Consider the following 14,905-nt stretch of genomic DNA (forward strand, 5'->3'; position numbering starts at 1 on the left):
GGGGGTTTGAACACAGGACCTTACATTCTATATGAGGGCCCTCAGTCCAAGAGGATGTTTCTAAAGAAATAAATGAAGATTGCATAAAGATGGGAACATCTCTGTGGCATGTCCACAGCAGGAGGATGTCCCACCCCCACAACCACATAGGGAAAGGAAGCAAAAAAAAGGAGAAATTGCAACTGCCACAATACTTCCTTTATTTGTCTCTAGGATGTGCCCCACAAGCAGAAAACCAGAGGGCAGAGAGTTCCTGAGGAGGTCTGCCCAGCAACACTCTCCCTCAAGTAATGTTAATCTTCTGCCCTACAGGAACTTGATCTTTTGTTCCAGGTACAACTGATACACATTCCAGGAGGTAAGACATCCTTTTTTTTTTTCCTGTCCTAAATTGGAGATGGGTATTATGTTTTAAAACACAAAGTTCTTAAAAAAAACAAAACAAAACAAAACAAAACAAAACCCTCAGAGTGTTCTGGAGGCCACTGACCTCAGTAAGAAGTGGGGGCAAATCCTTGGCTCTGACACACATTTTCTCCCAAACAGTACGATACTCTCTAAGGGAATTCATTTAATACTTCAGGACCAGCATGTCCTGCTGGTCCTGAGGCATGAGCCGATCTGGCTTCTTGGCTACTTTTCGTGTGTGTGTGTGTGTACACAGGTCCTTGGCTGCTTTGTGTGTGTGTGTGTGTGTGTGTGTGTGTGTGTGTGTATACACAGGTCCTTGGCTGCTTTTCGTGTGTGTGTGTGTGTGTGTGTGTGTGTGTGTGTGTGTGTGTGTACACATGTCCTAGGGCTTGAAATAATGGCATGGGTGCTGTCTATGAGTTTCTTTTGCTCAAGGCTAGTACTCTATAGCTTGAGCCACCGCTATACTTCCACCATTTTCTTTTTTTTGTAGGTTATTGGAGATAACGAGTCTCATGAACTTTCCTGGCCAGACTGGCTTCAAACTGTGATCCTCACATCTCAGTCTCCTGATGAGCTAGGATTATAGGCACCTAGCTGACTTGGCTTATTATTCTGCACAAAACTCCATGTAGCTTCTACTTCTGGGTTTAGCTTTTTAGAAGACAACAGAGATCAGAGACCACAAACAAGCAAGAGTCGAAGATACCTTTGTGCCATTTCTGTAAACAAAGTCTGTAGCTGAAGCTTCATTTTGCTCTTTGCTTTAACTACTGAGGAACATGCCCCCATTCTGTGTGTTTTAGGAGACTGCTCACTCTCTACTGAGGCAGGTTGCCAGATCAAGATCAGTCAGCTGGTGGTGACTCACACTCCTTCACTTCCTGGAGCTGACGTGGGTTTGCAACTGCAAAGATTTGCACTGTTTTGGAACAGACGCTCTTCCAACTGCCTGCACAGGGATTTGTGTTCTTTTGGAGAAGACTAGCCCTGCTCGTTGTTTACATGTGCCCTGGCCTTTCTCTCCTTAGCATTGAGTTGTGGCCACCATGGGCTCTGTGAATTCCAGAAGTCACAAGGCAGAAGCCCAGGTAGTGATGATGGGCCTTGACTCAGCAGGCAAGACCACAATCCTGTACAAACTGAAAGGTCATCAGCAAGTAGAGACCGTGCCCACTGTTGGTTTCAACGTAGAGCCTCTTGAAACTCCTGGACACATGTCATTGATTCTGTGGGATGTTGGGGGACAGACCCAGCTTAGAGCCACCTGGAAAAACTACCTGGAAGGTACAGATATCCTTGTGTATGTGCTGGACAGTACTGATGAAGCCCGCTTACCTGAAGCAGTGGCTGAGCTCACAGAAGTCCTGGAGGACCCCAATATGACCTGTGTTCCTTTTTTGGTGTTGGCCAATAAACAGGAGTCACCTGATGCTCTTCCACTGCTTGAGATCAGAAACAGGCTTGGCCTAGAGAGGTTCTTGAATCACTGCTGGGAGCTCCGGGGCTGCAGTGCCCTCACTGGTGAGGGGCTGACAGAGGCCCTGCAGAGCCTGAGGAGCCTGCTTAAGTCCCGCTGAAGTCCCAGGCCCACCCACATGGCCAGGTGACAGTGAATGGGTTGGGGAGAAAAGGAATTTTGGAACAAATCAAAGGATATTATTCTTGTTCAGACAAACTAGAAGGATCCGGTTACCCTTGAGAATCTTCACCTCTGGTTACCCACCAAAAAATCCTTCTATTCTTCATCAGAATACTTTCTTCTGGGGATAGCGATGGCAATCAACTATTCTCTGACTAATGATACTCTAAGGGAATTTATTTACTAGCTTATTACTGAGGGCAAATGGAACAATGAATGGTTACCTAATAAACTGAGATCTAAGTTCAAAAGAAAAGAGGTTTCAGTCAAATTGGAGGATTCTCTGGCTATGGCTGTGTCTACCATGATTATCAATTATTTTCCTTCAGGCACAAGAAACTAGGGTGGGGAACAAAGGGTGAGAGCTCCCATAAAATCTTCCCTTTAGAAGCTCACCTGAGCCCTCAGCCCTGAACAAGGGGCTGGGAGTTCAGGCTCCCAAAGCTCACCCTTTTCTCAGGCCTTAATTAGTCCTTCTTCTCTATCCTTTGTTATCCTATATTACACTGGACTCAGGGCCTGAGCACTGTCCTTGGGCTTCCTCAAGGTTAGAGCTCTATCACTTGAGCCACAGCACTAGTTCTGGTTTTTCTATGTATGTGGTACGGAGGAATTGAACCGGGGCCTTCGTGCATGCAAGGCAAGCACTCTACCACTAGACCAAACTCCCGCCCCTAGACTTTTTTTTCAGTCCTGGGCCTTGAACTTAGGGCCTGAGCACTGTCCTTGGGATTTCTCATGAGCTAGCACTCTACCACTTGAGTCACAGCACCACTTCCAGGTTTTTTCAATGTATGTAGTACCGAGGAATTGAACCTGGATGAAGCACTCTACCACTAGGCCAAACTCCCAGCCCCAAGACTTTATTTTTTAAACCTTCATTTACTTTTCTTTTCCCTGTCCCTTTCTCTTTCTTGTAGCATGCATATTCTTTGCCTTAAGGTCCAGATCAAGAGCTTGGTGCCAAAGGCTGAAACCCCAGCACTGGGTGGGCAGGGAAGAATGGGGAAAGCGGGGAGGATCAGGAGCAAGGTCAGCCTGGGCTACACAGTTTAGAGACTTTGTCTCAAAAAACAAAAATTAGGGCCTGGGAGTTTGGCCTAGTGGTAGAGTGCTTGCCTAGCATGCATGAAGACCCACGTTTGATTCCTTGGTACCACATACATAGAAAAAGCTGGAAGTGGTGCTGTGGCTCAAATGGTAGAGCTGTAGCCTTGAGAAAGCCCAAGGAAGTACTCAAGCCCTGAGCTCAAGCTCAGGACTGGCAAAAAAAATCAATTTTAATTACTTCAAGGACTTAATCAAAACTATGTAGAGCATTTAATGTGTAACCAGGTGTTCAAATGGGCTATATATTCTAGAGCAATACTTGTTTTCTCATTGCCAACAGTATTCAGATGGAAAGCTGAACATAGCATGCTAGACGATACTAGGAGGCTTTCCAGATGACTGTTAGCCAGGATCCATGAAGCTCCTGAACTTATTTGCAAAATGTTATGCTTTGGGCTATTTTTCTAGGGAAGAGGATCTATAACTTGGATCAGGTTTTCAATGGCATCTGTGAGTCATACAGATTATTTTTTTTGTGGGGGTGGTGATACTGGGGCTTGAACTTCTTGGCTTCATGGTCTCATTCAGCTTTCTTGCTCACAGCTGACACTACCACTTAAGTCACACTCCAGTTTAGCATTTTGCTGGTTAACTAACAATAGAATCTACAGGGCATTTTTTGTGCACAGGCCTGCTCCAAATTCTACTCTAAGATCTCAGCTTCCTGAGAAGATAGAATTATAGGTATGAGTCACTCTCCCAAAGTTAAAAATCACTAATCTGATCTTATCCTTATTCCATCTGAAGAAAATTCTGTAATTTGTGTGTGGAGGTTTTTGCTTCTTTAGTATAGGGTTTTGAACTCTGGGCTTTGTACTTGCTAGACAAATGCTCTACCACTTAAGACATTCCAGTCCAAATCTGAGGTCTTCAACAGTAAGGAGCTTACATTTAGCACCCATTCTCATGTGAAACAGCATTAAATGTTGGACAGATCGTTCTATCCTGCATTAAAATGTTTTTTTCCAGTTTTCGACGGCAGTTACGTGGCCCCTCTGTCCTTCCTCATCAACCTCTGTTCTTCAAGACTTCCTGTGTTCTACACAAAAGATGCCAAAGTGAAAGCAGCTGGCCCAGTAGGCCCTTGTAGGAACCAAATCCTGGGGCTGAGCTCCATGTTGGGTCCTTCATGTCCATCACTTCAAATTCTCACAGTTGCAAAGCTGGCATGACTCCTGCTCTATATCATTTATAGATGGTGCTGTGAAGTGCTATCACTGGAATTTAGAACAAGGAATGTCTAGTCGGAGAGTCCACATTCTATCAGGACATCAAGCTTCTAGAAGGTTGAATGTGCAGGAGAACATTCTAGTCAAAGGAAAGACTACATACATCCTGGGTTGTATACACGATCACCACTGCCTCCACCTCCCAAAGTATGCTCCTTGCTGAACTGGATGGAGTGGACAAGTGGACCACCAGAGAGCAGTCTGTGCTTTCCTGAAGCCACAGTCCTTGAAGAAAGATACAGCCAGTCTTCATAAGCGAGGAAATTTCCTTTTGTCAATCTCTTAGACAAGATTTCTGCAAAGCAACAAGGGCTATATCTCTATTTATTTATTTTTGTACCAATCCTGGTTTGAACTCAAGGCCTGGCCACTGTCCCTTACCTTTTAATCAAGGTTGACATTCTACCACTTGAGCCACAGCTCCACTTTCAGCTTTTTGGTGGCTAATTTAAGAATCTCAAGGACTTTCCTGCTCAGGCTGGTTTCTGACATGGATACTCAGATCTCAGTCTCCTAAGTAGCTAAGATTATAGGTGTGAGCCACTGATGCCCACAGCAACTTATCTTGATATCAGTGCCGTTATTTTAACCTGAACTTCCGGTTAGTCTACCTATTTCTTGGAGGCCTAAGCACCAAATTATTCACATACAAGTACCCAGTTGTAGGTTCTAGAAAGCTAACTATGTAATTATCTAGATTGAGAGCCTCTGAGTTCAAGGACAGCTCTGACTGCCTTCCATTCCACGGCTTCCCAAACATTAGCTTAGAGAGAGTCTGGGGATCCATAGCACATGAGTCCGCCAGTGCACCTTCCCAAGGACTTCTATTGTTATTAGTGGAGTTGTTACAACTAGTGTTAGTAGTACAAGGGAGGTTGTTGGGATGACTCCACAGATACGTACAGTGGACTTGGAACAAGCTTGCCCCTCCCATTATATTCCTAAACCCTCCCACATCTCCTAGTTTTTTTTTTTTTAATGTGTTGTGGGTTTCATTACACTGTCTTTTTTCCCCACAGTTGTGAAGCTTGAACTCAGGGTGCTATCGTTGAGCCCCTTTTGCTCAAGGCTAAGAACTCTACCATTTGTGCCATAGTACCACTTACAGTTAATTGGACAGAAGTCTTACACAAATTTTTCTGCTTAGGTTGTCATTGAACTATGAGCCTCATATCTGTTTCCTGAGTAGCTAGGATTATAAGCATGAGACACCAACACATGGCATTATGTGTATCACACATGTATGTATGTATAATATACACTTATATAACATACTTCAATCTTCTTCAACATTCATATTCCATTATCAGCATCTTCATCGTTGTTTTAGATCTAGATTCCATATTAATTAAAGTGTGGTATTTGGTTTTTTGAGCTTGGCTTATTTCACTTAACATGGTGGTCTCTTAACTGCATTCATTCACCTACAGATGAATGAATGGCTGAAAACAATTCCATGGTGTGCATGCATGTGAGTTTGTGTGTATGAGTTCTAGGATTTCTGATGTGCCCTCTGTGTGCTCTGGCACACTGAACTTCCATATCAGGCAGGCAATCCTCACTGTGACCATCAGGGTACCAGCGTCTACAGGACACATAACTTTAAGGGAGCTTCATACCACTGACTCTTCTGGAAGCTTAGCTTGCTTTGCTGTCTACCTGCTTTTCAGATCCTACCTGCTATGTCAGAACCTCTAGGTTCTACATCTCCAGGAAGCTTGGCCCACACAGGCCAGGCCACTCCATTGTCCCTCTAAACCACTGTGGGGCAGTCTAGGCAGCCCAGAGCCTGGTGTCATGCTACTTTAATATGGTGCCATGTGTCTCCCCAGGACTGTGTCTATTCCTAGAGATTAGAGCCTTATCCCTCTGATCCTCTTTCAAGTCTGCAACACAATGAGAAACTGAGAGCTACATACCTAGATGAATGACTATTTAAAACCTGGAAACTATCATGACAAGAAGACCGCTTGTCTTCCCAACTGTCCAAAATTTTAAAAATGAGAATACAGCCTAATGCAGGTGGCTCATACCTATAATCCTAGCTAATCAGGAGGTTGAGAGCTGAGGATTGCTATTTGAAGCTAGTCCTAGCAGGAAAGTCTGTGAGACTCTTATCTGCAGTTAATCACAGAAAAACCTACAAGTGGAGCTGTGGCTCAAGTGGCAAAGTGCTAGCCTTGAGCCCAAGAACAGTGCCCAGGCCCAGAGTTCAGGCTTGATGAGCGAGAGAGTAAGAAAGAGAGAGAGAGAGAGACAAATAGAAAGACAGAAGGCTGGCTTACAGACAGACAGAGACAGAGAGACAGAGAGAGTCAGAAACAGAAATAGAGAGATACAGAAACAGACAGAAGATACAAAGAGACTCATTGGCTTGGGAACCAAAATAGTGGCCCCAATCTCTACCTCAAACATCTTTTGCATACATCCTCTTCTTAGACCCTGTCCTGTTGGATCAACTTGACTTCATCTATGCAGGTGATGGGCAGTGAGACCAATAACTACACCAGAGGTCTACCAGTACATGCCCAGGTCTCAAGATAAACCAAGTAGAATAAAGAGATGTTGACCTTTACAGAAGTCTGTAAAAGCAAATACAAATTAAATCAAAGGCACTTAAAAAAACTAGAGGTGTATTTCAGTGACCTTGCCTAGCATGCACAAGATGCTGGGACTAAGTCCCCAGCACTGTAAACAAGAGATGGTGTGGGGCCAGGAACATAGCCTAATGGTAGAGTAACACATACTGAGAAGAGCCAGAAGTGGTGCTGTGGCTCAAATAGCACAATGCTAGCCTTACGCAAAGTGTCCAAGGACAGTGCTCAAGCCCTGAGTTCCAGGACTGGCAGAAGAAAGAAAGAAAGAAAGAAAGAAAGAAAGAAAGAAAGAGAGAGAGAGAGAGAGAGAGAGAGAGAGAGAGAGAGAGAGAGAGAGAGAGAGAGAGAGGGGGGGGGGGGGAAGAGAGAGGGGGGGGAGAGAGAGAGGGAGAGAGGAAGAGAGGGGGGGGAAACAACTAAGCCTCTTGGTAGCATAGGAACACAGGATTATTTTTCAAGGACTAAAATGTAATTCTGAGGGCAGGCAGGGTCTCCTAGCCTTTGTGAGGGGGCCAAAGCTTTGAACTGCAAAACAACTCTGTCCTGAAGACAGAAGAACTTCGTTTCCTTTTGGATAAAGCCAATTAGCTTGCACAGATGGTGACCTCATTTTCCAGGTGAGGTTGGGGGAAACTGGTGACAAATGGATTTCGTCAGGCCTTCTGGCTTGGGGACTGATGTCATTATTTGCCTATGTGGAAAGGCTGTCACTGCAGTCTTCCAGGGGGACAGCCTAAGGTGAGAACCACATTGTAGTAAAAAAAAAAAAAAACTTATTAAATAATAAAACACACTTCTTCCTCTACTACCTTCATGGAGAAATATTCTGACTTGACAGATTTGTTTTCATTAGATTTCCCGTCCAGGGCCCAGTGCCTGGTTGTGAGTTTGTAGTTACATCCTTGATTAGGAAGGCAGAGGGGGAAAAGACTTGGATTGCTTTTGGAGTGCACAGTCCTCAGTCAGCACAGTCAACAATATCAGGAGCAACGACAAGACCTACCCTTCACCTCACCCCGTTAACACTCCGAAGCCCAGCCAAGGCTCAGGAAAAACAAAGTAATTTTAGAAAATAAAAAAGGAAGGGGACATTTATTTCCACCTCATTGTCTTAACTGTCACTATTCTGACAAGGTCACCCCTAAGGAGATCTGGCTATATAGCTATAGCTATGCATATTAAAACTCTCCCTCAGTTTGGCATGGTTTGGCCTCAGCTCTCAAGTTAAATCCTGATAATGAATCCCCCGTTCCCCCAGTCCTTCCTTCAAAAGGCACATGAAACCAGATGCCAGTGGCTCATGCCTGTTCTAGCTACTCAGAAGGCTGAGATCTGAGGATCACAGTTTGAAGCCACTAGGGCAGGAAATTCTCCAATTAGCCACCCAAAAAGCTAGAAGTGGAGCTGTGGAGTGTAGAGCACTAGCCTTGAGCAGATAAAGCTCAGGAATCTTGAGCTCATACCCTGGGACCAACAGGGAGGGAAAAAAGCATGTAGATGTTTTCATAGGTTACTTGCAAATCTAGACAGATCAATTCTCATAAAAATGACTCCAAGTCAAATGAAAGGAGGTAGCATGATCATAAATGATCGCTTGTTTTTCTTTTTACTATGTCACTATGTCATTTTTACAATTTTTATCTTTTTTTTTTTTTTTTGCCAGTCCTGGGCTTGGGCTCAGGGTCTGAGCACTGTTCCTGGGTTTTCTCAAGGCTAGCGTTCTACTACTTGAGCCACAGAACCACTTCTGGCTTTTTCTTATGTATGTGTTACCGAGGAATCGAACCCAGGTCTTTGTGCATGCTAGGTAAGCACTATACTTCTAGGCCAACTCCCAGCACCAATCCACCAACTCTTTCCCAACTGGAAACAACAACTTGAACAACTATTTAACCCATCTAAGGCCAGGCTACCTAATCAGCAGAAGGGAATGATAGGAGATAATTGACAAGGTTCTTGTGAGAACTGAATTAATATGCTCATTTTGCATATATATATATATTCACACACATATATAGGTTTTTTTGTGGTGGTTCTGGGGTTTGAACTCAGGCTTTTGTGCTCACTAAGAAGATGGGCTACCACTTGGGATACGCACCAGCCCTTTTTTCTTTTCTTTTCTTTTTTTGTTATGGGTCACGGGGCTTGAACTCAGCCTGGACACTGTCCCTGAGCTCTTCAGCTCAAGGCTACCACCCTACCCTTGAGCCAAGCCCCACTTCCCATTTTCTAGAAGTTAATTGGAGATGAGTCTCAGGTCCTTCTGTGCCCAGGCTGGCTTTGAACCTTGAGTCTCCTGAGTAGCTAGGATTACAAATATGAGCCACAGAGCCCTGCTCCATTTTTCTTTTTGGTTATTTAAAAAAATTATCTTGGCCTGGAGTTTGGCCGAGTGGGAGAGTGCTTGCCTAGCATGCACAAAGACCTGGGTTCAAGTCCTTAGTACCACATACATAGAAAAAGCTGGAAATGGTGCTGTGGCTCATGTGGTAGAGCGCTAGCCTTGAGAAAGCTAAAGGACAGTGCTCAGGCCCTGAGGTCACACCAGGACTGGCAAAAAATTATCTCATATTTATGTCCAGGGGAGCCTGGACTGTGAGCCTCCTACTTATCCCTCCCACATAGTTGAGACTGCAGATGTAAACCAGCATGCCTGGCTTATTTCTTGAGACAGTTCTCAGTAATGTTTTGCCCAAGCTAGCCTTGAATTGAAATCTTCCTAATCTCTGCCAAATAGCTGGGATTTTAAATACAGATCATATGTCTTGCTCCCAATCTATATTTCTTGAGCACTTACAATATATAAATAACCCAGCTATTAGTAAGAGATACATGAATGACGAAGATACAAACACATTCCTTGCCCTTGAACTTCTAGCATTCAATCAGAAACCATAACACTAAGTCTAACTAAAAGTATATTAAAAATGAAAGTGAGGGGCTGGGAGTTTGGCCTAGTGGTACAGTACTTGCCTAGCATGCATGGACCTGGGTTTGATTCCTCGGTACCACATACACAGAAAAAAAGCTGGAAGTGGTGCTGTGGCTCAAATGGCATACCACTGGCCTTGAGAAAACGCAAGGACAATGCTCAGGCCCTGAGTTCAAGCCCCAAGACTGCCAAAAAAAAGAAAGAAAGAAAGAAAGAGAAACAGAGAGAGAGAGGGGGGGGGGGAGTGAAACAGAGTTCTGGAAGTTCAGGCTTTCCTTAAAGATTCCTTCTCCCACCTACAGAATTCAGCAGAACTTGACTTGTTTTGGAAGAAAGAAGATAATGCTGGTAAAAGAAGTCTGGGTAGGCTGGGAGTTTGACTTAGTGGTAGAGTGCCTGCCTAGCATGCATGAAGACCAGGGTTTGATTTCCCAGTACCACATACATAGAAAAAGCCAGAAGTGGTGCTGTGGCTCAAGTAGTAGAGTACATGCATTGAGAAAGCTCAAGGACAATGCCCAAGCCCTGAGTTCAAGTGCCAGGATTGGAGAAGCATGTGGAAACAGCCTCCAGCCTCCCACAACCACAGTTACTCCTCTCATCCCAATACTTCGTTCCCTGGCACTAAACTAAAGCACTTTTGATCTGAGTACCGGGAAGCCTGTAATGGCACTTTCTTCTTGCAAAGGTCAACAGGTGAAAAAGCAAAGATTTCCAGTGATGGGAAGAGAATCCCCCAGCTCCTTTCTTAAATTCTACAACTATAGGTCCACTCCTTGGACTTCAGTTTCTAAAAGAAAAATATCCCTGGAAAAATGACAATCAGAACTGGCAGGCATTCACCTTGTAGTGTGAATTACTGAAATATGGATACTGGGCCTAAGCAACAGCATCTTCTCCCTACCACCATCTTAATGCCTTAATAGGTAACAGGGACATTTCACTCAGTTCCAAGAACTATAGACGGGTAGGTCCTTTCTAGAACTGCAGACATGTCACGGAGGGTTAGACTCCAGGAAATCCTTATCCCTTACCTCTGATTGTTAAAATTGTTAGATTCTAGTAAATCTTGACTCTGGGCTGTCCCCATTAGGTAACTTCTAATGCCTCCCTTAGTTAACTCATAACTGGCTTCTATAAATCCCCACATCTGCCTTGATGTGGTTTTTGCCTTTATAATAAGCTTGATGTTAAGGACATTCAGAACTTTTGAGTTCTTTGAGACAATAGTCTGCTTGCAGTTGCAGGCTTTCTAACAAAGACTCCCGATTATCCCATATAACACTACTCAAGGTCTTTTAGGACCAGGACCAAATTTAGCAAAAAGAAAGCTACACATTCAAAGGAGCTGAACGCATGTTTCTCCACAGAGGAAGGGCAGGAGCTTCACACTTTTGCCTAAGTCAGTCAGGAATGTGGCCAGGCACTAGCAGGCCTTGCTGCCAGCACAGCCAGGACCTCCGTGTGTGGACCTGCCACCTTTCTAGGCATGAGAAGGGGCCAGGATCTGATGGAGGCGATGGAACAAAATGACTGGGTCAGGAGTACTTTTAGGTTAGGGAGCAGGGGTAACTACTGTTCTGGCTTCTCCTCACTTCCTGTACTGGCCTAGTGTCTTCGTTTTAGAGCTTAGCTTCCAGAAAAGAAAGCAGAGGAGAAAGGTCTGGAGAAGGGATGGAGCAAGATGAAGGAAAGATACTGGGCCAACCAACTTTGTGACAGTTCGGAATGGGGCAATGGTACCTAGAGTAGCTTCTGTAGCCAGTATTCATCATAAATTGGATGGTACAGAGAAGCTCTGTAACCAGTATCCCAACACCAGAGGCTCCAACTGCCAGACTGCCACTTGCTCCCAATATGCCAAATAAACCGGTAATAATGGTGAAGAACAGAGAAAGGAGATATATGACAGGACACAGGCATGCTGAGAGGAGAGAAGAATAAGCACTGCAGCCCATATGTGAGGTATAGACCAGAGATGTAGGTTTAGGCAAAGAACCAAGAGTGGGAGAGAGCTCTGCATCCGTATGAGCAGCCCATTCCTGGTGTGCTCTAGCTAACTCTTACCTCAGGACCATCAAGCGGTGTTTGGTCATGATTTTAAAAATAATAATAAAAAAGAAGCCCTCATTATCTGCAGAGCAGCACTGAAGCTAAGATCTGTGACTGGTGAGGTATCAGGGAGGAGGCCTCGGCCTGGCCCTTAGGTTATAAGTTCTTGATGTTGCACAAAAAGGAACTAGAGGGAAAAAAGAAAGAAACCACACACACACACACACACACACACACACACACACAGAGAGAGAACTAGAGGAGACATTAAAGCACAAGAGACCAATGAAGTATATTGGAAAAAGAAAAGTAAGAAGGAGAGTACATAACCCAGACATGGATGCTGGCCCATCTGATAACAGGTACAACACTAGTGATTCAACATTACAGGCATGTCTGGTGAAAACGTGGGCTGGGGTTTGTCTCAAATTCACCTTTGGAAAAGCTTTTGTTTCCACAGCTAGTATGATACATGACTTACTCCTGCTGCTCCACTATTTTATCAATTTATGATGGATCTGCTCATCATACTTGGGTCATTGATGTTTGCGCATTCCTTCAAGCAGAGGATGGATTCTGTTACACACTCCCACCAAGACAGGGATCTATCCCCAAGATAAGTTTTCTCCCTTAAGCATGTGTGCCGGGTGCAGGCAGCTCCTACCTATAATCCTACCTACTCAGGGGGCTGAGATCTGAGTATTGCTGTTTGAAGCCAGCCAAGGGCAGGAAACTCTGTGAGACTATTATCTCCAATAAACTATTCAGAAAAAGGGCCGGGAGTTTGGCCTAGTGGTTAAAGTACTTGCCTAGCATGCATGAAGACCCGGGTTCGATTCCTCGGTACCACATACATAGAAAAAAGCCGGAAGTGGTGCTGAGGCTCAAGTGGTAGAGCTCTAGCCTTGAGAAAGTCCAAGGACAGTGCTCAGGCCCTGAGCTCAAGCCCAGAACTGGCAAAAAAAAAAAAAAAAAACTATTCAGAAAAAGCCAGAAGTGGCACTGTGGCTCAAATGGTAGAATGCTGGCCTTGAGCAAAAGAAGCTCAAAGACAGCTCCTAGGCCCCGAGTTCAAGTACCAGGACTGGCAAAAATAAATAAATAAAATAAAATAAACATGTTTTGTGCCAAACAAGAATAAATTTTCATTTTCTCTTATGTTTTAAACTTTAAAATGTTGTACTGGGGGTTATAATTGAACATGTCCCTCTAAGTACCTGGATAGGTTTTTCTCTAAGATATCCTTGTCCAGACAATTGCTAATGGCTCATTCCTACTTACTTAGGACACTGAGGGTAGAGATTTGAAGCCAGCCTATATAAACAAATCCAAGAAACATTTATATACTTAATCAGCAAAAAGCCTAAAGTGGAGAAAAGCCTTGTGAGAAAAAATCTGAGCAAATAAGAGAGTCTTGAGTTCAAGTCTCAGTACTGGCCAGAAAAAAAGGAAGGAAGGGAGGAGGGAGGATATCTTTGCTCAATTCCTGGGCAAGCAGGCAGATACAGAGGGAAAGAGCTACTATTTTCTTAGTTTTTTTTTCCTCCTTCCTCTTTATGAAACACTACAGCTTATGAAGAAAGAAAGCAAAAATAGTGCTTTTCATTGGGCCCTTCATTAATAAGGGTTTGGACTGAATTCCTAACTGCTGTTTCCCATGCCTTATTTTCCCCGATGGCTCCTGACTTTAAATGCCTGTTATACTTTGGTTGTCTTTGATTGGAAAAGAGGGAGGGGCTATACCCAGGACAAGCTGGACAGCACCCTGACCAGGGCTCACAAGCAGGAGTCGGCCCCATGGCCCAGTGGTCTCTCCCAATGCTAAAGATGCAGTCCCCTTCTCCAGGGCCATTAGACCATTCCAGAGGAACATCTAAAGGTAAGAGTGGCCTGTACTTTGATGGATGGCCACAGCCTGGTCACAAGGTTCTTGCACAACTGTCACCCTGGCCTCCAAAGCCTTCCTTCCTCTCAGCCAGGGATGACTCAGCAGGTTGGGAAAGTAGCTCAGTGAACGCTCCAACTCTTGGCAAACACTGGGTAGGTAACTGCCAGGATCCAAGCTCACACATGACTCAGAAGCGTGAATGAGCACTGGGGCTCTGCCTGCCATACCCATGTGAGGCTGTGTGAATATACAACCTGGGGGCAGGGGAGGGGTCCCCAAAGGAAGGACAAAGAAAGTCCTTCAGACTAGAACCTCATTTTATGAAATGCTTACATACATTTAACATTACCACAGCGATGAGCAAGGCAAAGAAGGAGCGGAGGAGTCAAAATTCAGAGGAGCAAAAAAATGAGACAAAGTAACAGTATTTAAATAGCAATAAAATTATGGAGAAAATGGAAAGCAAGCTCACAGGCTGGAGAAAGCAGCAGAACCCAAAGTGTGCTAGGGGAGTCTTTCTGCATAGCTGAGTACATATGAGTATCATGTACCATCTAAATGGTTCAAACTATGTTAACTTTTCTAATACCCCCAAATTCTACAAGTCTGTATCTGAATTTTGGAGAGAAGGCACAGATAGAGACTGGGCACTGTATCCTAGGTCACAGAGCAGCATTTGGACCTCTATGTGGTGTGAATCCAGAAAGCATTATCTACACAGAATTTAGGCACCAACCTAGGTGATGCTGCTCACATCTGTAATTCTAGTGACTTGTGAAGCTCAGATTTAGAAGATTGCAGTTTGAGGCCATTCTGGGCAGAAGTATTCACTATATTCCATCTCTAAAATAACTAGCAAAAAGCTAGGCTGAAGGCATGGTTTAAGTGGTAGAGTGCCAGCTAAGCAAGCAAGCTGAGCAAATGTGAGGCCCTGAGTTTAAACTCCAAGGGTATCTTAATGGATGCTAAAGCTTGGAGCATGGCCTAGTGGTAGAGTGCTAAAGTCATTTGTTGAAAGTTGGAGGATACACAGAATATTTGCAG

At 44.3% G+C, this 14,905-nt stretch overlaps 1 protein-coding gene across 1 annotated transcript; it reads left to right on the plus strand.

Moving 5' to 3' along the window:
* The first annotated feature begins 1,012 nt into the window (after nt 1-1,012).
* Arl11 (ARF like GTPase 11) lies at nt 1,013-2,258 on the plus strand. The gene has a single exon (XM_090341729.1). The coding sequence runs from the start codon at nt 1,461-1,463 to the stop codon at nt 1,989-1,991; it is 531 nt and encodes a 176-aa protein (XP_090197855.1). The 5' UTR covers nt 1,013-1,460; the 3' UTR covers nt 1,992-2,258.
* Nucleotides 2,259-14,905: the final 12,647 nt, after the last annotated feature.

The sequence above is a fragment of the Megascapheus bottae genome, chromosome 11, assembly GCF_031878675.1.
Source record: "Megascapheus bottae isolate mThoBot1 chromosome 11, mThoBot2.hap1, whole genome shotgun sequence".
NCBI classification, from domain to species: domain Eukaryota; kingdom Metazoa; phylum Chordata; class Mammalia; order Rodentia; family Geomyidae; genus Megascapheus; species Megascapheus bottae.

Coding starts and splice junctions, on each gene's coding strand:
- Arl11 (XM_090341729.1), top strand. CDS start 1,461: ATGGGCTCTGTGAATTCCAGAAGTCACAAGGCAGAAGCCCAGGTAGTG.